The sequence below is a fragment of the Ornithodoros turicata genome, chromosome 5 (assembly GCF_037126465.1).
Source record: "Ornithodoros turicata isolate Travis chromosome 5, ASM3712646v1, whole genome shotgun sequence".
NCBI lineage: Eukaryota > Metazoa > Arthropoda > Arachnida > Ixodida > Argasidae > Ornithodoros > Ornithodoros turicata.
In genome coordinates this window covers 26054503-26077136 of record NC_088205.1, presented here as the reverse complement: position 1 = coordinate 26077136, position 22634 = coordinate 26054503, and the positions used below count along the sequence as shown (strand labels likewise).

The 22634-nt window shown below is 46.0% G+C and overlaps 1 protein-coding gene across 7 annotated transcripts in view; it reads right to left on the bottom strand.

Moving 5' to 3' along the window:
• The window catches only part of LOC135395412 (uncharacterized), a 50203-nt gene that overhangs the window by 26429 nt on the left and 1140 nt on the right, over positions 1-22634 (bottom strand). For 5 of the 7 annotated variants that reach the window (XM_064626631.1, XM_064626633.1, XM_064626628.1 and 2 more), the window contains 3 exons: positions 21744-21850; positions 17505-17558; positions 12624-12647 (listed from right to left, as the gene is read on the bottom strand). In XM_064626631.1, the coding sequence (XP_064482701.1) occupies positions 12624-12647; positions 17505-17558; positions 21744-21850 (185 nt within the window). The remainder of the gene's footprint in view (positions 1-12623; positions 12648-17504; positions 17559-21743; positions 21851-22634) is intronic. The other 2 variants (XM_064626629.1, XM_064626632.1) reach the window with 1 other exon arrangement.

The following is a 22634-nucleotide window of genomic DNA, read 5'->3' as shown; positions in this document are numbered from 1 at the left end:
TATGCCATTGTACCCTAGCTACCTTCGCAGCTGAATGTAGGATGACCTATAAAATGCGGATATTGGAGTGAAACTGTGTAAACGTATTTAGATCCTATTTAGAGAAGTGCATATGACTTCTGCATCTTGATTTGTGGCGCACAGACCAACTTCAAATTTCCGCAGCAGACAGGGAAAACGAAACCGAAAAAGGGAGTCGGTGAGGGCAGTCCAGTTGAGGAGCACTCCTTTCCCGCCTGTCTGGCAGGCGCCCCCGAACAAAGGTCATTTGAGAGGCCGAAGGCCATTTCTCGCAATTGACATTTGTAATGCTGTCTGACTAGGGTATAAGTCAAAGATTGCAAGAACATGGAAACAAGGCAGTTGGCGGATCACGTTTTGAAGTGTGGGTGTGACCCGCAGTTCCGAGGTCACCCAGGTAATTTATCGATCTCATGATACGCATATCAGGCAGGTCGTTGAAAGCTAAAGAAAGAAAAAGATAAATGTGTGAGCTCCCCTACCGCGTTTTTGACAAAAAAAAAAAAAGACCTGATAAATAAAGGCACGTGGTTTGGATGAAAGAGGGGGAGAGGAAGAAACCTGGGGGGTGTAGTCTTGGTCTGTATCTTCATGTTTGTTTCTTTGATTCATAGTAAAAGTGGTTGAAAGTGTGCGACATCGTCTGTCTCGTCTTTTGAGTATTGCGTCGCAACTGTCAGCAGTGTGTACCAACCTGCCCGGTCCTTGTTACAAAACCCCCGGCACGGAGTAAGCAAGACAGTAGGTGAAGGTCCCCATGGAAGCAAGCGCCGGCGCGCGGCTAGAAGAGTCAATTTCGAACAGGGAGAAAGGCAGTTGCCGACGCCTCACTACATATTACACTCACTTCATATTACTCACTACATAGTACATACCAGCGCCGCTGGTATGTACTACCATTTTTGCACTTTCGCATAGAAGCGTATCGGAAAACCGTGCACTTTTCTGGCTTTACGTCAGCTTAACGTGTATAATGGCTGTATTGGCAACGCATATCCACACCCACCAGACCTGTAAAGCAATTAATTACAAGTAATTGAATTACTGTAATTAATTACTTTCTGAGTAATTCATTACTTCCAGAATTACATTAGGTTTTATGTAATTGTAACTGTAATTGAATTACTTTTACAAGTAACGCGTAACGCATTTTTAATTACTTTCGGAATTACTTTGAACGCTATCTGGGAAGTCCCAATGTTTAAAGTTTGGGTCAGTTCCACACCGTTTCTTTTTTTTTCTTCTTTTTTTTTCACATTGATTACCCAAAGACTCGATTCAGATCGGTGCAATTTTTCGGTACAGATTTTTTACATTCGAATGTGGAAGGAGCAAAACTCTTGCACCATTGGAAAAGGAGTACGAATTGTGGGTATCGACCCGCACTTCAGAGTCGTTAGAGTGCTTGAAAGATCTTCCTTGTGTGCTCGAGGTGTTCAAGAAGTACAATGTTCGGCTGCGCAGCAGTGAACCAGTGGAACGTCTGTTTTCGGTTGCTGGTCTTGTTATGACAAGGAGACGTGGCAGCCTTACAGACAAGAATTTTGAGATATGCCTTACTGTTGAAAGTCAATGGACGTTACAAGCTCCACTCATGATCTGCACTTTGTTCACATACCTGAAGAAAGAAAGCCTTTTGACTGTGATGTTCGGTATTTCTTTAACATGGCAAGAGTCTTGTCCTTGTGTAAGACATCTCTAACCTGTTTTTCTACCACAAGCACAACTACCACCATCTTTCAGAACATGTGCAATAAATGTGTACATCAAATCTTGCACGTTGCGGTCAACTTTGTGAATGTAATTCAGTGTAATGCAATTACTTTTTTCAGTAATTGTAATTGAAATACAATAGAAAATGAGTAATTGTAACTGTAATGTAATTACTTTTGTGAACAAGTACTTGTAATCGTGATTCAATTACTTTCGAAAAGTAATTTTTACAGGTCTTGACACCCACCCACCCACCACCCACCTGCAGGGCTCACGCAGGAGACGTGTTTGTCGGCCCGTGCACTGGCCCCGGGGTGCTGGCATGTTCTGTCAGAGCAAAGTCCGACCCGCGGGCCGGGTCGCCGGACCCGGGCAGGGCTCTAGCGTGAGCTGCAAGACGCGATTTGTTTTTGGCATTCAACGAGAAACATGAGCGCTCTGCCGGTTTAGATGAGCAGACGACGCGGCACGCCGACGGGCGCGCATGCCGCTCGGGGAAAACGGAGGGCGGCTATGGTGGGCTAGAAGGACTGGTGTGCCGTTCGGTGGTTGTCATATGTACCCGCCGATGTTCCTGCCGAGAGATGGCGCCAAGCGTATCTCGGCGCTTTGCGATCTAATCCCCTCTCGCGGGTCATTTCAGTGCTACTCGTCACGTGATTACACACCTGCCGTTAACCCATGAGCGTGCCTTTTCTTTGCTCTGAATGCAAAATGCCCCTTGAGTGTCACCTGCAGGAGCAAACGAATGGCACACCTAGATATCACTGCTGACATCGCCGCGTCCCTATCAGCCCTCGGGTCTGGGACACGTGTACTTTGATAACGATAAAGACGTGTTCGAGCAGCCGGTTCTGCCTTTGGGTAGTAATATTCGTGACATGTGCTCATCGTTCCCTTCATTTGAGCGACCTTTACCTTCCAGGTTGCGAGGTCCCGTGACGGGGGATTGTGATAGAAATGTTTAAGTCGGTGGTGGGCTATAAGCGTGAGATACACGTTAACTGCAGCTAACCAACGGAAGCGATAGAACTGCTGATTACAGTCTGCATATGAGCAGTCAGTAGAGGGAAGGAATCCGGAAGACAAATGGGACGACACGAAAATATAACGATTTATCCATTTATTTCAGAATACTGCTGGTCCCAGAAGGGACCCGGGAAGGAGTAGGGAACGTACATTAATTATATAATATATACACATAATACACTCATATAGTGGCGACAATTCGAAAGAAACCCGCAAAGGAGACGCAGCAAAGGGGCCCCAAGTTACCTTCGCCAACGTGACGATCGGTAGCACGAGTGTTCTATATACCGGTAGTCTGCCCTAAGCAGTAGCACAATGAAGTGCTCTTCTGAGATAGAAGAGGCTTTCACTGTGACGCCCATTAAGCACACGTGAAAATTCCATCTGAAATCGGACGGGACGGACACCCCAAGATATTTGTACTAAGCTGTCTCGCAAGTATATGATGTTGGCAAAGCCTTTGTTCTACATATAACAGCATAGACACAGTTTTGTCGGTGTTCAACTTGATTTGCAATTTGTAACACCACTCGTTGATGTGTTCTAAACTCCCTTGCAGTAATATGAGGCGAGCAAGGTGAGCCATAAGCAAAGCACACAAAAAATAGAAAGGCATATTGAAGACGCACTTTCAGACATCCCTAGATTTTTCGGAATATATACCGCGATATGTTATGCAGAATAAACATGCTTTACAATTAATGTTACTTGACATATCGTGCTTATAGACAAGAAACAGTAAAAATCTCAGGACTGACTCCTGCCGTATGCCCCAGATGTATGGGGTTCGATCAGGCAGGGAATCAGTCCCGAAGCCAATCCATGATCTTGGTATTAGGTGTGCGCAGCTTACTCGGTGTACCTTCTAAGAAAATCATTCGGAATATTGTCTTGCCCAGAAGACCACAATATCGCGTGCTGGAGTAATCAGCCCCGCGACTTTTTGGGCTAGCATATCCACTTTTTTCCTTTGCCAATCTACCCGCAGAAGACTTCTTCATATTTACCTCCCACAGTGGCATAATAAGAAATAGAGATACAAGTGCTGATTTAAAGTAATATCATACTAATAATAATTTGGGGGTTTAAGTTGTGCGACAACGGTGATAGGTCTATAGGATAGATCTATGAGGAGCAGGGTGTCGGAGCGAACCGAAAACCGGAACCGAAAACCGAAAAAAAAAAAACGCTATTTTGGTGCGAACCGGAACGGAATCGAAACTGTATACGTTTTTTTCGCTCAGGAGGGAAACCGGAAAATATATTTACCGGTTTTCGGTCCAAGAACTTCGCCGGTTTGGACTACGGATAGGCGAATGAAACAGACGTCGTGTGCTCTGAAGTCATGTCACGGATACTTTACGAGGGTTATGTTTACGGTGGAATGTATGTCGGTATAGTATGACCCTTAAGCTCCCTTCGTAATGATTTATAGTTCGCGCACCCACACGGACTTCGAGGTACATGTGACTCTCTAGCAATGTGCCGTAGTGTTCGTTTTAATTTGATCCCCAAAAAATCTCCTCAACTAAACAGCGACCCAAGGGGGCTGCATAACGGCTTCTTTATCGGTAATGTCGCGCAACGCGTCCCTTGTTTGAGAGCAGCTAAGTTGAATACATTTACGCATACGCGAGGGCAAGCCCGTGCAAAGTGGCAACTCTTTTGTGGACAGGACAGGAAGAAAATAAAACGGAGCCGTCGAGCGCGTTTGTGAATGAAGGTGTTCCTCGATTTGCGTCTTACTCGTGCGGTGGTGATTGCTGGCTAGACAGTAGCAACAGACATTCGTATGGGACGCAATCGCTCCAACCCAGCAAGAAATTACTTTACGTATGACATCACGACAAACAAGTCCGTTTGTAGCATGCGCTTCAATAAAGGAGAAAGCCCATTTGAACAGACACTAACCTACAGGAACCAGGAGCTACCAACAACAACATATATATTCCGGTGATGAAGTGGGGAAGTTTTCCACTCTGGGAGTGGAACGCTACCCCATAGCTCGGGGTTTAGCTCGGGGTCTAGCTAGGAGCTACCAATTTCACAGCTGTCTATTGATATTAAATACCGTGTAAGCGGAATAAACGGGTTTACATTGTAACACTGATTTTTTTTTTGTGTGTGGGGATGAATATTCCCAGCAGAAGCGGAACCGGTTAAAAACCGGTATGAACCGTTATTTTTTTGCTCCGGAGCAGAACCGGTACCGGATCGTTTATGATGTAACCGGAACGAAAAACGGAACGAAAAACGTTTCGGTTCGACACCCTGATTAGGAGTTTGCCACATCTTCTATATAATCTGTTCTCTGCTGTGCGTCATTTTGTTCCTCTTTTGCTCGATACTTTTAGTCATATGTCAAATTTGCTGGGAGTACGCAACAAAGACGTGGCTATAATATTTCTTTTCAGTCTCACTTAATTTACTCATTTCCTCTTTCAGTGCATTCGTCAAACCTGGAACCATGGTTAGTTTCCATCGCCGTCTAATTTTGTTTATGCGACGTTTAAGATGCTAAGCTTCGCGTGTCAGCCATGGTCTTTGAGTGTAAACCTTGTCTTTTCTTTTTCGTTTTCCCCGTTTTTTCCTTTGTCTTTCCTTCCTTCACTTTTTCGTTTTCCCCATTTTTTCTTGGAATAGCAAGCAAGCTCATTGCCTGGCTAACCTTTCCTTCTTTTTTTTCTTAATAAACATATTACCCCCCCCCCCCCCCCCGCTGTACACGAACTTTGTTGTGGACAGTGGCCTTGAAAAAATTTCAGGCCATATTAACATTTCTCGAGATGCTACAGATCCAGTTAAAATTGTACAAGGATCTGCCCAAGGAAAATCGTGGAATATCTGGATTTTAGGTCTGTCATATATTTTATATGGTGCATCTCAAGAACCATCTTGTGATCTGAATGTCAACCAAGTACTTGGCAGTCCCATTTCCAGTCAAGGGTGGTAGGCACCAGGAACAGATCACGTATTGAAGCAGAATACTCTTGAATTCTAGTGTACCTCATAGCAAAAGGCAATATCAAGTAATACATTCTCATTTATGAAGTCTCAAACTCCGGTTAGGGTTTCCTAATTTACTCTCCAACATGCGATCATATACTCAACAATCATGACATTATATCCTTAACCGTATTCAATGTCAATAGGTTTCATTTGTAACTATATGTTACACCCTTTTTAGTATAACCTGATGATGGCTGTGATAAGGTAACAGAAAAAGATGGGGATATGAGTCGCGACAGAGTCGGGGACACGCCAGGACGCCTACAAGCGATGAAAATGCAAACAGATGCACATACGGTGGACGGGTCAAATGCAAAATGTAGGACAAAGGTCTCAGAACGAGTGAGGGTAGTATGACAGAAGTAATATGACGGGGGGCGGGGGGGGGGCACACCAGGCGCACACTTAGCAAGTCATAGGGCACATGTATATTACGCTTTTCAACTTGAATCTTCATAATCTATAATGTCGGCATTGTGGTTGTCGGTTGTGGCCACAAATCCAGGTGGTGAATTTTCCCTTTTATCATCATCAGTGTAGTTGTTGTTATTGTACAATGTCAAGCTAACAGCGCTCTTAGGCCGCCCAGTCAGTGGATAAAATGAGTCTAACATGATGTTCTAGGAACCCTTTGTATAACATCAATTCCATTCAAGCATTTTCGGTTAATAATACAAGTGTGGCATTTTTTCTTCTCTCTCTCTCTCTCTATATATATATATATATGACTCAGTCGTTCTACTGGTCAACAGTAAAACCGTGCGTGCACAGAGAATACTACTGCGGTGCTACAGTTTCGTGTTTTACGGCCGATACCATGTTCCTTTATATCGTTACATAAGAAGCAAAATAATTACGTAACAACTAAGATGTGCGGCGAGGTACACTGTATGGAAAGCGCCATAGTTAATTGACAATTTAGTTCAACAATCCACCATCAGCCTATGTTCCCAGCTTCCTGTACACAGCAACTCGATAATCTAGGCTGAAAAGAAAGCGTGAAGAGAAAGAAACCATCAAGGAGGCGAGCTCTCGGACGCAGTAGCCGCTCTTCGTTTTGTTTTTCGACCCGTCTGTCATCATCCAACGAAGATAAGACATGCGGTCACATGCTTCGCAACATTCTGATATCTTTCGCTTGCAGGGATCGTCGGCTAGGCAGACGTGACGATAGCAAATGTCACGTGGTTTAGCTACAAAAAACTGCGGATGCTAGTAAACAGTCAGTGCGGCAAACGAACGTAGTGCTGGTCCAAATATATTCGCTATAAAAATAGTCAAGCACACATACACCGTCACACACGGGACATGTTGGACTAGTTCAACGAGAATCTGCTTGGTTCGCAGCGAGCGCATAGCGCCAGAGCTCAGGAGCTTGGCTTCAAAACAGGGGCATCGTGCATTCCATGTATTGGATATGGCGGTGAGCACACCAGTCCTTCTAGCCCACCATAGGGCGGCCACGGGCCACGGTAGAATGGACGGAGCAGCCAATGACTGTCAAGCCACAGGATCACGTGACAACAAAATTTCCCGCTCGTCCCTACAGATGGCGCAGGACTCCGGTCCTTCTCAGAGCCATATATTGAGAGAGTTTGGCCATATTTTGATCTTTTGCCGCTTCACGGGCGGAGCCTGTTTTGACGTGAGTGTCGGTGTTGCACTGCCCAAAAAGCCTGAATCCAAGCGAAATCCACTTATCGGCCAGCATGTAGGCGCCATCTTGATTCATGCATAATATTAAAACCCCGAGACTAGGGAACACGAAGGGAGAGACAAAAACACGAGACTTCGTGTTTGTGTCTGTCTCTTTGTGTTCCCTAGTCTCGGGGTTTTTACATTATGCATCATCTTCACAAGCTCGCTTGCTTCTTACTCTGTATTCACACGAGTCAGTTTTCTGCCGGCTGACGCTCAGGCGGCAGGGAACGTCACTGCTCTCTGGTGCCACGTGACAGGCGCTCGTCGCCACGTCACCACTTTCTGATCTCCGGAGCGGCAGTCGGAGGCAGCCGGATAGTATCTTGCCCTCCCGGCACAGATTCTGACGACCGACGGCGTCTGCTGCCGGCAGAAGGAGAAGGTGACGCAACGGATGCTTATCGCCCTTGCTTTTTATTTCATCAGGATTGCTCTGCATGTGTCCCATACAACGGCATTCACTGTACTATGGCCAATTCTGAATTGGAACGTCAACGATGCTTGGCTTTACCGCGAAAGTGGTGCAACGACACACCGGCGCAGCAGCTTCGGAACAATTATGCAATGCATAGATAGATGCCTACAATGTAGTGTTGCATAGGAATCTTTTTCTCTACGTGAGGCGAAACAGACACGGAATAGAAAGCATGAATTTTATAAACGCGGATACTTCTTTCGCTTGACAAACGTTGACTATACATAATCGTTCGCTTGCACCTTACCAATCAGTGTTGCGGATTTGAATCCACGGATTTGATTTAAATCCGGATTTAAATCCACCGGAGGGCTGGCGGATTTGATTTGGGATTTGATTTGCGCAAAAAAATATGGGCAGGATTTGGATTTGGATTGAATCGCATTTTCCATTAATGATTTGGATTTGGACTCAATCGCATATTCCAGGTATGATTTGGATTTGGATTCAATCGCATTTTCCACGAATGATTTGGATTTGGATTGAATCGCCCCTTTTTCAGCGGATTTGCGCGTGGATTTCACCAAGCTCCCTCACAAGATGCATGGATTTGAAATTGAGCGAAGCGCCGTTTCGCATTCTACGCGAATTGATGTGACCTTGTCTGAAATCTGCACACGCACTAGCGGCGTCCTCTCCCCAGAGCGACAGGAGTAGCCGTTTTGTTGCAATCACTTCCCCTCAGCGCACCGAGGGAACACCAGCTGCAGTTCTTTGAACGCAGTTAACGTTATTCTGTCAATTGGAGGGCACCTTTCCCGTGGACCTCTAGGTGAGTCTTCCAGCACGACCCCTTTCAAGCTTGCCAAATCATGTCGCGAAATTCTTGGTCTTCGCCATCATATTGAATGCATATGGGTACACCCATTCACGAAAAAAACAAAGTGAAAACGAACAATAAATATATCACGTCCTATCATTTCGTGATTTCGGGAAGGCAAGCCTTTCCTACTCCCACGGACAATCATGGCAAGATGTGCCACTCTTCCTCGCATACCCCTTTTTTTTTCTTCCTTGGTTACAACAGCCTGTACTGCGCGAGGAAAATTTTTACAAAGCCCCGAAACGTCAGCATTAAAATAGACCCATGGGCTACATGTTTAGTATAAGTATTCGTAACATGTCCCACGATTTATTAATGATCCATTTAATTCTGACCCTCAGGGTATAGTAACCAACGACCTGTGGTCTTCCGAGTACTGATGGTAGGCGTGTGTTTTTGGGCGTAGCTGAGCCTAGGCCCGCGATAGGAACTCCTTCACTGAGGCGTGTTCGCCCGGTGCTAAATGACGAGGAGGTTCCTGATCCAAAATCCGCTTTTGGGAAGGTGTACCATAGCTACCAACTCCACATTGTTCATGCCCCGTGAAGCCCGAGTCAACACCAACACGATACGTGATGATGGAGATGGGGGTTGTGCACCGCCCCTCCCAGAGTGAGCCAATCATCTACGATTCAATACATTTTTATCAGTATCACTTTTTCTATTTTGGTGTAACACAAAAATTTAAGGGCACTTAACGAATTACGTGTTGGCAATGCAACAGAAAGTGCGGCTGATTTTCGATAAAGTTTTACTATTTTCTTTCTGGATGCCTTCAACTCAACTCCCATCATTCATCCATTACATGTATTTTCGTTGGGCTTCCCTTTGCGCCCCTCTTCCACTGGCATTGCGCAGTTCCGCGCGGCGGAGTGGCCAGTTGTCGGCTACGCGCCGGCGAGGAGAGCCGTCTGAGCCAAGGGGGATTAAATGACGGAGGACGAGTTTTTTTCGTGACGAGGAATCTATCACACTGCAGGCCGACACAGCTCTGGGCTCGGGCAATGCTCGGGACTGCCTAGCTCTGGGGGAAGTACTCATGCCCTCCAAGACGCGGCCGGTGTTAGCTTCCAGCTAATCGTACGGTGGCTGGTCGCGCGTGAAATACAACATCCACATTCAACGATCCCAACGATCCCAACGATCCGAAATGGCTGCGCGTCTTCAACCTCTAAGAGGGAGCACGCTCGGCATGCCCGTTGCCCGCACGGGGCGTGCGAAAGCTAGAAGTGACACAGTGAGGTCGCCTCCTGTCCACTCTTGGGTAGTTCCATTTTAAATCGACAAGGGTGGGAAATTGACAATTTTTAATTTCCTTGAAAAAATATATGTTAGATAGCATCTCGACTGATGACAAATGCAACAATTTTGAGCTCCATCCGATGAACAGTTTTCGATATGGAGAGGCGGAAGGTTGCGGCGGCGAATGTTGGTTTGAATTTTTTCCCAACTTTGACGCGCTTCTTGTTTTACCACATCCTTCAAATTTGGCTGATAAAAACTATGGGTTCAAGACACCACGCGGAAAAAGTCCCGTGACTCCTACTTTAAAGGGGCGCTACGAAAAAATTCCTGAACACAGCACTTCCGGAAAAAATGTACGATTTCGAACTTTTATTGAGCGGGTACACGCATTCCCTTGAAGGTAGATTCATTAGAACCGCTAACTCATTCTCTATCAAATGGTATAGATATCATTTATATAGCTCCTGCGGTGCAGCGAGCATACGGCTGTAAGTAGAAGCAACTCGTCAAATTGCTCCCTCCCAATCGCCCCCCCCCCAAAAAACGTGAGTTTATACATTGAATTTCCCTCTCCCCCTCCCCCACTACGCGCTCCTACAAAGAAACAGCCCCCCCCCCCCCCCAAACCGAGCGTCTGGATCCGCCCCTGACACAGACTGATGCGTGGTGACTGATAGTCTGGTACATGCCGAGCAGGCGTAACCGAAAATGTCTTTCTAAACTCAAAAATTTGTCCTAAAATATGAATAAAATTTCGGCCAGCTGATTGATAGGTTGGCCCTTTATATCCTCGTCAATCAGACGAAATTTATTGCTCTTTGTGCCACGTCACGCTGTTATTTAAGCGTTGTTTAGTGAATACGTGCAGTATTAGTAATTTGTAGACACGGTTATAGGTCTAGTAATGCTACTGCACGAATTTTGGCTCCCGGATTTGTCAAAAGATTCGATAAATCCGGATTTAGAAGTGGATTTGATTTAGGTCCGGAAAAACAAATCCGGATTTAAAAGGATTTGATTTAACGTCTCAAAATTAAATCCGGACTTGATTTGGATTTGATTTACTACCTTTAGAAAAAATGCGGATTTGATTTAAATCCGATTTGAGCGGCCAAATCCGCAACACTGTTACCAATACATGTATAAAAACATAATAATTTTAAGCTACTCGTCCTACCAAAAGGAATATAAACTGATTAGATTTAATTTAATTTAATTAATTATTGACTACCTGTAGCTCGACATCACAGCGTCATCGCAAGTCGATCACCTGTCGGAACGCTATCGCGCCTATATTGGTGCTAAGCATCGAGATACGCTTCACTTGTGGAAAATAAAATCGAATGTGACAACGTCTATTCTCAAAATACTCCGACAGGCGTTTGGGTCGTCCACGCGGAGATTTGGGTTAATGCTGTTTTACATTCCATAGCGCTTCCTCGGAACCTATTCTTTGGCCCAAGTTTTTTCTTTCATTGGTCCATCCTACGCTAGACACAGACGAAATGCAAGAGCGAATACAGAAGGGATTGGAAAACCGACAGCCACCGGGAAACTGACTCGTGTGAATGCAAGAGAACGAGCGGGCGTCTTCAGACGCGTAGTGACCTTGTTTATCTCGGATATTCTCTCACGCCTTCCCGACTTGCTGCCGGCAGAAAACTGACTCGTGTGAATACATGGTTAGCCATTTTTTCATTATCTTGATTCAGTTCACCGGTTAGTCGACATGCACATTTGTCGCGCTCAATGTAATTTACCAGGGTCGCCGGATTATCATCCACAGGCATCTGTGAATAGGGAATTCGTTACCAAGCTGCAAGGATTCAATGACGAAGGGGTCTCGAAGGACGCGGTACGCACGTGTCTACCCCCTTTGCATCGGACCAACGCTTTGCATCAACATGGCGTCGGCGACAGGTTGACGACAGGTGAGGTCGTTCAGCCGTGACGTCACATGGCCTGGTTCAAGTTAGGCTTCTCCTAATCGCAAAACTCTCTCTATAAACGGCTCTGGTCCTTCTCAGAGCCGCGTATAGGGACAATACCCAATACAAGGCTCTGGTCTCCTGGTCCTCCTGTATCCACTTTATCTGGTCCCGGAAGAGAGTGAATTTTACACCTCCTGTCTTTCCTACTCAGTGGCTTGTGGATTCATTTTGCCCACCTGGAAGTTCCTCAACGTTCAACATAAGGCACACCGCATTTAACGTCCCTGCCGCAAGACGATGTGTCAAGGCAACTTGTACCCTGCCACCAAGTTGCTGGCGTCCTGGGCTGTGTTCAAACCTGCATCTTTGGGATCAGTACCGAGCACGCTACCGAAGCCGGTGAAACAATATTTAGGGGACCTCTCCCTCTGAGCGATCCGCAAGGTTTTGCTCGTAGAATTCATTTGTATTCGTCCGGTTGACCTAGTTAACCAATCCTTAATTTATCAACTAATTTACCAGCAAATAATTAACCACATCACATTAAATTAACCCGGCCTACACCGAACCGTAACGCCAAAATGCTACATGAATTTTCTTATTTATCAAATCACCCATATAAACGATCGAAAAGATGTAACTTGTGCGTCGAAAGTTTTATCAACAAAATACTTACTACGTTGTGCCTTGGACATGGTACCTGAAAGATAGCATCATTGCTATGCATGAAAACCAGCATATAAGTGTCCTTCCTCGCTAATTGAAATTCGCTTCTAGTAATTACACTCATCGAAGCAGTTCTGACACTGCGCTCCAACTTATCCCCGTTAGAGATCAAGTTATACACGAAATGAGCGGGATTAGCGGGAGCGTTAGGATTCACATGAACCACACAAAATTTCTATGTGAAACCGGTGCAAGTTTTTATTATTATTATTATTATTATTATTATTATTATTATTATTACTATGTCACTTTTTTTTTCAAGGCCTGAAGCAAGTTACTGGTTTTTAGCGAATCAAAGTTCGTAGAATTTTGGATATATGACAGTGTATGGGAGCTGCGACAATCTCGCTTCCCACAGGGCGTCGATACCAAAATGGTGTCATTTCCTAAAGTAGCAGTGAAGGAATGGATTGTAACAAATAAATTGAACCAATCCCATATAGTTTTCCAGTCTTGTGCGAATGAAAATCGTGCTTTTGTCGACTGCCAGTATGCTGTGCACTGTGGCGCCACTACCGTTGGCTTCGAGTAAGAGCGCCTTACTTCCGGACGCATTTTTTCTCCGCGTTCTCTTCCTTCTTTATCTAGGAGGCGATTCCCATGGTCCGTCCGTGTTGTTCGCTTGAGTATCGGTCCATAGACGATGCACTCTTAAAACAAAGCTTCACCACATAGCACGCTGGAGGTCAACCATCGTACAGAGTGATACCTCTATCACTCTTGATTTGTGTAAAGCGCGGGGTGCACACCTTTTTGTGACAATAAACCTCTACCCGAGAAACGTCATCATGACGTTGGTAGACACACCGAAACCAAAACAGATCGGAAGGGGAGATCTGGGTTCCACGAATGGGCAATTGTTCGCTGCCTCCTATGGAAAGAAAAGTGGGACCCAAGGTCGCGTCCTTTTCAGAGACCATCGTAATCCCTTCAAGACCGTGTCTTTCGGGCGCGAACGTAGTTCGTAGTTTCGGGCGTGAACGTAGTTCAACTCTACCAAACTCGTGGCGCTGTCGAACATTATGACGTCATTTGTTTACAAACAGGTAGAGGTCTATTAACGTTTATGCGTAAGTGTCACAAGAAGGCGTACGCCTCCCCCTTTTCTACAAATTAGGGGAGAGAACAATGTCATTCGGGATGATGGTTGGCTAGGAGCGTGCTGGGTGGTGAAGTTCATTTTTAAGAGCGTAGCACGTCAGCTAGGGGAACGCTGTCCTGGTCAAATGTCGTTGCAAATATCAACGTGTCCATGATCCTAAAGGTGTCCGCGCCCATCGTTGGAGGCCGAACCACTTGTAAACAAAAGGAATGCAGTTTCTCTGTGCTGTTTTGTAACTTCTTTCGACATCGATTATTATTGTTATCCGGTATCCTCGCACTAAAACATGTATATTTGCACATTAATGACACGTACACCTGACCACACCCGAACATGTGATAACGACCCGGCCGTTAAAGGAGCTGTGAGCTGTACGAAGCGAGCCCGCCGACTGTGTCGGCTCCGTACGGCGATTTTAACGTGTTGTCTATGACACCTTTTGTATAGGTGAATTTGACAGGTGCGTATCTTCAGCACATAGCACGCTCTTAGCCAACCATCTTCCCGAATGACAACGTTCTCGCCCATGATTTGTTGATAACGAGAGGCGGAGGCTACTATGTATCATCTTGAAGAGGTTAAAGCAGAACGTTGTGTTTACCTCCGCGTTGGCGTCCGAGTTTTTATTTTATTATTATTATTATTCACCCCTAAAAATTTGGGAAACCTACGACCTTAAAATTTAAATAAATCCGAAAAACTCCGCTACTGGAAGTTCAAATATCGGAAAGATCAACAAGACAAGCCATGCCCTGCTGACATGGTTCCAGCCGGGGGAGAGTTCAACCCCTGAAATGGCAACATATGGTATATGATGAGAAGCACGCACCGTCAGATTCACGGTATACTCTTTATTCCGCCATCTTGATAATCTCCCCTGGTTGCCAGCACAACAATCGGGGCAGTTTGTATGGACGTGGATAATACAGTGACATAATAGCACAGGTAATATATGACATTCCCCCTCCACCTTATATGTAGAAACGATTTCTGGAAGAAATATATGTGAAAACACAAATAGATAACGCGAGATAACAAAAGGTTCAAAAGTCACAGCTCTCCCTCTTGCAGCTCTTGAACTTCTGATGGGGTACCGGTTGGGAGAACCAGAGTCCTGTGCGGAAACACCGTCGTGGTGTAGATCATCATCTGGTGGATCGTTACTGGTTTGGTTTTGTGGGTCGTCGCGTCTGGTGTCATCAAGCAGTTCGTCGTCTTCGTCGCTATTTTCTACGTTAGGTGTGTGCTTGTGTTCTGCTCCAAGTTTTTTGAAGAAGCTTGCATTCCGTGTGATGATATGATTATTTCTTTTTGCTGAAATTTGACTGCCTATGACTTCTACGACAATATAAGGCACCGGGTCAAATGTCGACGTCAACTTACTAATCTTCTTTTGTTTGACCAAAACAGCATCTCCTTTTTGAAGAGTATGTTCCTTAGCTGAGCAACGAGCATTCAACATGGCGGTCGTACCCGCTGCCTTACCGGCATTTCCTCCGTTTGACCTTTCTTCGGATCACACTACTATTGGGGACCGTTGGCGGCGCTGGATAAATCGATTTGAAAACCTACTCGTTGGTCTCAATATCACAAGTCCAGCCCAAAAGAAAGCACTGCTTCTACATTACATTGGGGATGACGGATATGACGTATACACCTCGCTGGAGCCGCACCCAGGTACAGCCGCAACTCAATCCTCCGAAGCAGAAACACGACCCGATGCAGCCTCCACGACAGATGTTTACGCTACAGCTAAAAAAAAAAAAGCCCCACGATCACTTCACGCCTAAGGTAAACAAAGACTACGAGATCTTTCAGTTCCGACGGACAACGCAACAAGAAGATGAGAGCATAGATTCCTTCTATACGTGTTTCCGCACAGGATTCTGGTTCTCCCAACCGGTACCCCATCAGAAGTTCAAGAGGTGTGCCACCAGAGAGGCTCAACTATACCTAGAGCTGCAAGAGGGAGAGCTGTGACTTTTGAACCTTTTGTTATCTCGCGTTATCCATTTGTGTTTTCACCTATATTTCTTCCAGAAATCGTTTCTACATACAAGATAGAGGGGGAATGTCCTATATTACCTGTGCTATTATGTCACTGTATTATCCACGTCCATACAAACTGCCCCGATTGTTGTGCTGGCAACCAGGGGAGATTATCAAGATGGCGGAATAAAGAGTATACCGTGAATCTGACGGTGCGTGCTTCTCATCATATACCAAGCAACACAACATTTGGTAATGCATTTGGAAGAGGGAAAGAGAGAGTCAAACCCTCTCCCTCATGTAAGGTTCCCACAGAACCCCTCCCGAAATATTTTTTTTCTGGCTACGCTATTATGTACATGGTTTGCTTCCTCTTGTGTCGGACTTGCCTCTTGCTCACCGTGGGTTAGCAGCCCAGGGTGGCTGTATAGTCCTAAACCCCCTGTACACCATCTGTGCAATGCAGATGAACTCCACCCTTCCCTCGGTACTTTATCCGGTGACTCTAGGTCCAAACCTGGAGTCACCGGATAAAGTACTTTTCGAGAGACTCGATCGGACATGATGCCATTTCCAGACCATTTCGCTAAATAACCATATGTCTACTTTGAAAACGCCTAGGTTTCCCTTTCCCTTTCTCTTTAGTCGTGCTTCAAGGTGAACACATGTTTAGACACAGGTGTCATAGGAAGTGTTTTCTGAAGGGGCACCTATTTGTTGCTGTGCAGGTAGTAGGATGGGCACAAGCGAAACTTGCGGGAATATCCGGATTGCAGTCAAGCAATATCCGGATTTCGAGATACTGACCTCAATCGGTGCTTGTGATACAGACGTCGCTTTCTGCATGTTGTGCCGCATAGCAATAAGTGTTTTTGCAAGGCGGTGTGAGTTTCTCATTCATTTCACAACCGTCGCTCTTTCTCTAAATTTCGAATGTTAATTCAGCCCTTAAATATAAGTGGCCAAGAATCCAGATTGTCGGAAAATAATGAACTCAGAGAAATATATTATCCGAAAAATGAACCCCGAATATTCTAAACATTACCTATGTAGTCAAAACAAGAGGGTGATTTTGCCACGGCGGACTGCTTCAGGGTAGTTATAAAAATGGTGGGTAGCAGATCACACTGCCACCCTGGTGGTGCTGTGTCCTTCTGGATTTAGCAGGAAATCTTCGATGCCTTGGACTAGAGCCCTCAATCAGTTGGTCAGATACGCTTGGGTGCGATTATTACATGGGTTTCTACCACAACTTTCTTCCAAAGAATAGCTTTTTCTCTTGATCTTTTTAGATTTCCAATAGATTTTTAATAGATTTAATAGACGCACCCAGGAAGAAAATATGGCCGTTCGTATTCTGGATTTTCAGTGCGTTTGTATGATGTGTTTTACTCTAATATTCTAAGGTATATCTAGGTGTTGCTTTCGTCCATCACTGAATGTCACGCATTCATTCAAGCTGCCCTTGAAGTGAACGTTCTCGCAGCACTCATGGAATTGATCCCCTCTATTTTGAATAGACATCACTAACCGATGGGTGAAAAAAAATCCACAACCGTTTGTTGTTTGTGTGCATTTTGATACTTGCATGATATGATATGACGAAGGCTGTCTCTACCTATAAATACTTATGCATTTACGGATGTGGCCCTGTTCGCGGTAGGGGGACGTTCCATGTGTCCCTCCGATACAAGTGGAATTTCAAAAGCAGCATCGATTTCGATTTTTCGTGAGGCTTACAGGATGCAGGAGTGGACGCCGTCGCTGCGTCTTCGTCATCACCGGTACTACTCCCTGAAATGATCGAAACAGTTCAATTCCTAAAGCAGCCAAATGATCCCATACAATGTACAAGTATGTATACTACTTGTATTGCTATAAAATGTGTCGCCTAACTTTTGTCCCGCATTAACGCTCTCTAAAGTCGCTTTCTCAACAAGAGAACATAATGCCCTTTGCAGTTTTTTTTTAGCACAAGTCACAAACACAGTTTCAATAGACCTCTACTCGAGAAACGTCATCATGACGCTGGTAGACAGACTGAAACTGCAACAAATCGGAAGGAGGGCTGGGTCCCACGAATGGGCACTTGTTCGCTGCCTCCTATTGAAAGAAAAGTAGGACCGAAGGTGGCGCCCCTTTCAAGGGCCATCGTAATTCCCTCAAGACCGTGGCTTTCGGGCGCGACCTTATAAGCTTCGAGCGTAGTTCAACCCTACCAAATGGGCCTCTTCCCGGTAAGCGTATGCGCAGCCACCTGCGGGCGACTGCCATGTTCATTGGGGGTAGATAATCGGTTTTAAGGTTACGCCGACGTTTGAGATCGACATTTGACAACGTTTTGTACTGGTAATGAGTACAATGCGCTTTCACTCTTTCCGCATTCTTCTTCCAATCTTCTCTTGTTACTTTCCCACGCAACGTGCCAGTCCGAAAAGCGTCACCATGTTTATTGGGAGAAAAGATACGACGTTCGACATTCCGCCGCCAGGGACGACACGAATATGGAAATGGTCCATTGGTGGCGCTGTCGAACACTATGACGCCATTTTTTTGCAAACAGGGAGAGGTCTATTTCATTATAGTTTGATTTCGCTTTGTATTTTACAGTACTGTGTTTATTGGATTAAAACGAGGACGTTTTACATATATGCTCGAAGGAAATAATCTCGAAGCCTTAAGAGGCTTAGAGGTGTTCGAACCCTTGTTTCCATGGAGGAAGAAAACACAAGGAGCGGCTCTTCGCTCCAGACTAGCGTAGCCACCCACTAGCGGTCGCTCGAGTCAAAATCGACATTGCTTCCTGTCCACCACGTGAAAGTTTCGGTTTTGCAAGGCTTTGTTTCTCCCGCTGCCCTCCGTATGAATTTGCTTTTTGAAAGTAATTTATTGTGAAAATGTGAACACCATCGTAGAAACGACGTATGGTAATGTGTTCCTGCCCCCACTGCGACTCTCGTTAAACTGAAAGCAGCTCTGTCACGGGAACGCGTTTTGTTTGTAAGTACACGGTAAGTTGTTTTAGTCGCCTGTGTGTGTTCGAGTCATCTTGAATTGTTCATTTGGGACCTCAAACTGTGCCGCAAATTCATTTCATATCTTTTGTTGTTGTACAAATCCGATTGTGGTATTTTGAGAACGGCATTCTTTACCACTTAATCAAGGAATGTACATACGTTGTAAGTAACCGTTGCCACACGTGATGTTTCCGGTCCCTCGTACTCCTTTTGCCTTCTGCACACTGTGACTGGACTTCTAATAGAACAGTAAACATTCGAACACACAGAAATAAAGTGCAAGCACGTTTTCGACGTAATACTGCCATGTGAACTGTGACACAACTACAGCTCAACAGCTCAACGTCTGCTCTGCTGGCTCCATGCTGTTTGGAGGGTCACGTGAGCGGTCACGTGGTAGGCAGGAGCATCCCAGAATGCAATGCGAAGCCGGCTACGCTCGCCCCGATAGAAAACTGGCGGAGGGGCCGCTTCTTGTGTTTCCTTCCTCCATGCCTGTTTCATTCGTCTAGCTGTCCATCAGGAACCAGCATGCAAAATATTTTCGCTCTGCGGTGTATTACAGCTGCGCAATCAATTTTAGAAAAATAGTCGTAGAAAGCAGCCGCGGACTGCCGACACGATCCTCGCGTGACGTAGGGAGGTCCCCGTGCCTTTTATATTTTTCCTTTCAGCTTACGCGCCTCTTATACCTTCTTAAGCTGTGCCGCTCGACGTTACGGGTCACGTGCCTGGGGCCCACTTTACATCACGACGTACCCCTCTTTCTTCAACACGCACATGGATTATTTTTCTAAAAGGGTACTAAAATGCCACCACAAGTCCATTTCAAGTTACGTTACACGCTGTGTTAATTTCGCACTTGTTGTCGCAATTCAAAACTTTCTCTTGCCTCTTTCTTGCCTCAGCACTACGCAGGGAACGTCGCTTCAGCTCGTGCATCGGGTATACATAGGGTGCTTTTAGTGCTTGCTGCGAGTGAACGCGCCTGCCAGGCCATGGAGCGGTTTCGGCGAAAAACATAGCGTGACTTACGAAGCACGCTGGTGTCGCTGTCCGAAGGTCGTGAAGATGATTGTTGTCACTAGAACATTTGGGATTACTGTTGTTTGGATTACTGCTACAGTTCAGTAAACCGGTATTGAAAAAATGCCGGAATGCGCGTCATGCCGCGCCTGTACGCAGTGCTACGACAGGACCCTTCCACATCCACACGCGCACGATAGGCATGCGGCTCTGTTCCATTGCGTTTATTGTCTTCTAAACGGTGCGCTGTGTGAATTAATTTTGGGTACATTATACAAGTTGGTTTTGCATTTTAGTGCCCCTTTAAAGGTGTGTGGAACAGAGGCCTCGCACGCGCTGTAAGTCACCTGCACCCGTCGTTCTTTCGCAGGAGCTCAAGGCGAACCTCCATGGAGCGAATGTGCGGCGAAAAAGCAGCGAACCTTGCATGCGTCGAACGTCCTGCGCAAGGCGCCAAAAATGTGAACGTTCACCGGCGGCCTGGTCATGCCAGATATTTTCTCCAAGCGTTCGAGGATTCCGGAAGCGTCGACTGCGCATGAAAGCAAAGCCGACCAATGAAAGCAGACCTCCGCAACGATTTTGCGCCACCTTTGTCTCGCTGCCTTGTCGTTTCCCCTCCTGGGTCGTTTGCCGGCTGCTTAGCCTACTGTACCCGCTTGAACATCAGGCGTTCTCCGCCAAGAAACACTTTTCCATTTAGTAGTATTGAATATGCCTTTCGGTATATTACTGGATCATAGTTGTCTTGCGACGTAAAGCCTGCTAACGCTACTGGACACCGTTCTTGTTACGATTGTTATGAGCGAGGACGAGAAAGCTTGCACGTGTCGCTCGGGATATCTGGACATGATCTATTCTTCGTTCTGCTGTACTAAGCGGACGAGGCCAACCTCCATGGAACGAATTTTCCGCGACGAAGTTCGCGCGTCATGCGCGTTCCGCCGCCGGTTGTTCGCTGGCGCCAACTCCGTGCGACGAAAATCCGGGGGACGGCGTCGGGAAGTCTTGCTCCAACGTCACTGTTGCCAGAGCAGAAAGTGAGAAGGCATATTCAATACTGCTACAGGAAAAGGTATTTATTGGCAGAGAATGCCTGGCGTTCTACAGGTGCAGTAGGCTATAGGCAGCGATCAGAAGACAGCACACGACTCAGGAGAACAGAAGACAAGGCAGCGAGACGTACGCGGCGCAAAATCGTAGCGGAAGTGCGCTTTGATTTGCCGGCTACGTCTCGCTGCCTTGTCTTCTGTTCTCCTGAGTCGTGTGCTGTCTTCTGATCGCTGCCTATAGCCTACTGCACCTGTAGAACGCCAGGCATTCTCTGCCAATGAAATGCGTTCATCCGCAGTTGACGCTTCCGGAATCCGCGGACGCTGGGTGAAAATATCTTGCATGATCAGATCGCCGGTGAAGGCCCACCTTTTTGACGCCTTGCGCAGGGCGTCCGACGCCGGGTGAAGTTCGCCGCGATTCGCGCCATGGAGGTTGACCATAAACTCGACCGCTCTTCTGCACAGTAAATCGCAGCGTTTTGTAACATTTTTTAAAGACAGTTGTTCGATCTAGTTGCAAAATTTGTAACGTTAAGTCCATTCAGCTTTGTAATTACTGATTTCACTAAGCTCTCACTTTTGGCTTGGGCGACAGTGACATCGGAGCTAGACTCTCCGACGCCGTCCGCTGGGTTTTGGTCGCATGGAGCATGGTGCCAGCGAACTGCTGCATGGCGGTGGTACGTATAAATGTGAGTCTGCCGCGTGAACTTCGCCGCAGAAAACTTGCTTGATGGAGGGTGGCCTTAAATTTATTCCTTGCAGAACACGTCGCAGCGAAAAACACAAACACGCATTGGGGGTCACGTCAGTGCTCAAACGCTCGAGAAGAAATCCTCTCTGGCGAAAAAAATAGTAAAAAAGCCCGTCATGCATCTTACCTTTACTCTTTAACCAAAGATAGGCACCAATAGCGACGCCCCAAAAGGTGGCAATGAGGCACACCAAAGTGATCAGGTACTGGCCTAACCCGCCGCCTGCCTGGGCTCTGAAATTGTCAGATTTTTTATCTAATGCGTACAACCTGTTGCAAAAGACGAGCAAAGGCCGACAAGACCGTTTTTTACCACTGTACGCTTCACTTCCTTCACTTAGCTTGTAGACTTAACATTCAACAACGTGACTACACCAGTGATTTCCCAAAAAAATTCACTGCTGGGGGGGTGCAGAGCTTTCAGCGGGGGGGTGGGGGGTATGCTTGGTGAAGGTTCCACTTACGGAATTTTTCTTAGACACGGAAAGAATCGTGGCACAATGGTGACATATCTGCGCAGCTTTCCCGTTTTATTTGTACATGTTATTACGTTTGAGCTCAGTACATTAGAATGCAGATTCATTATGAACGGCATTTCAACATTAAGATGCATAGTCACACGACCGACAAAGAAAAAAGACTAGCACCTTATCTCACGAAGCTCAATAATACCTAGCAACCAACGGTGAAAACCTTAGACGAAAAAAGCAGAATACCTCGCTTGATTGAGTTAGGTACGAATGGTTCTTGATGATCCACATTGAGTTTGCGTGCCCGCACGCATTTTTGCTCGTATATGAGCGCAATATATGCATTGAACAGTCACTTTCAAATGATTTTGGACAAATGCATGGTACGATCATCTCCATGACTGTGGTCCTACAGCCAAAGGTTGGCAGTACAGGATGTAACTCGCTGCGCCTGACTCACTACCAGAACGTGTTGGTGGCCGAGCTGGGTGGGGTCACCTCAGAAATTTTGGGGGGGGGGGGTTGTTGCACAAAAATGCAGGGGAGGT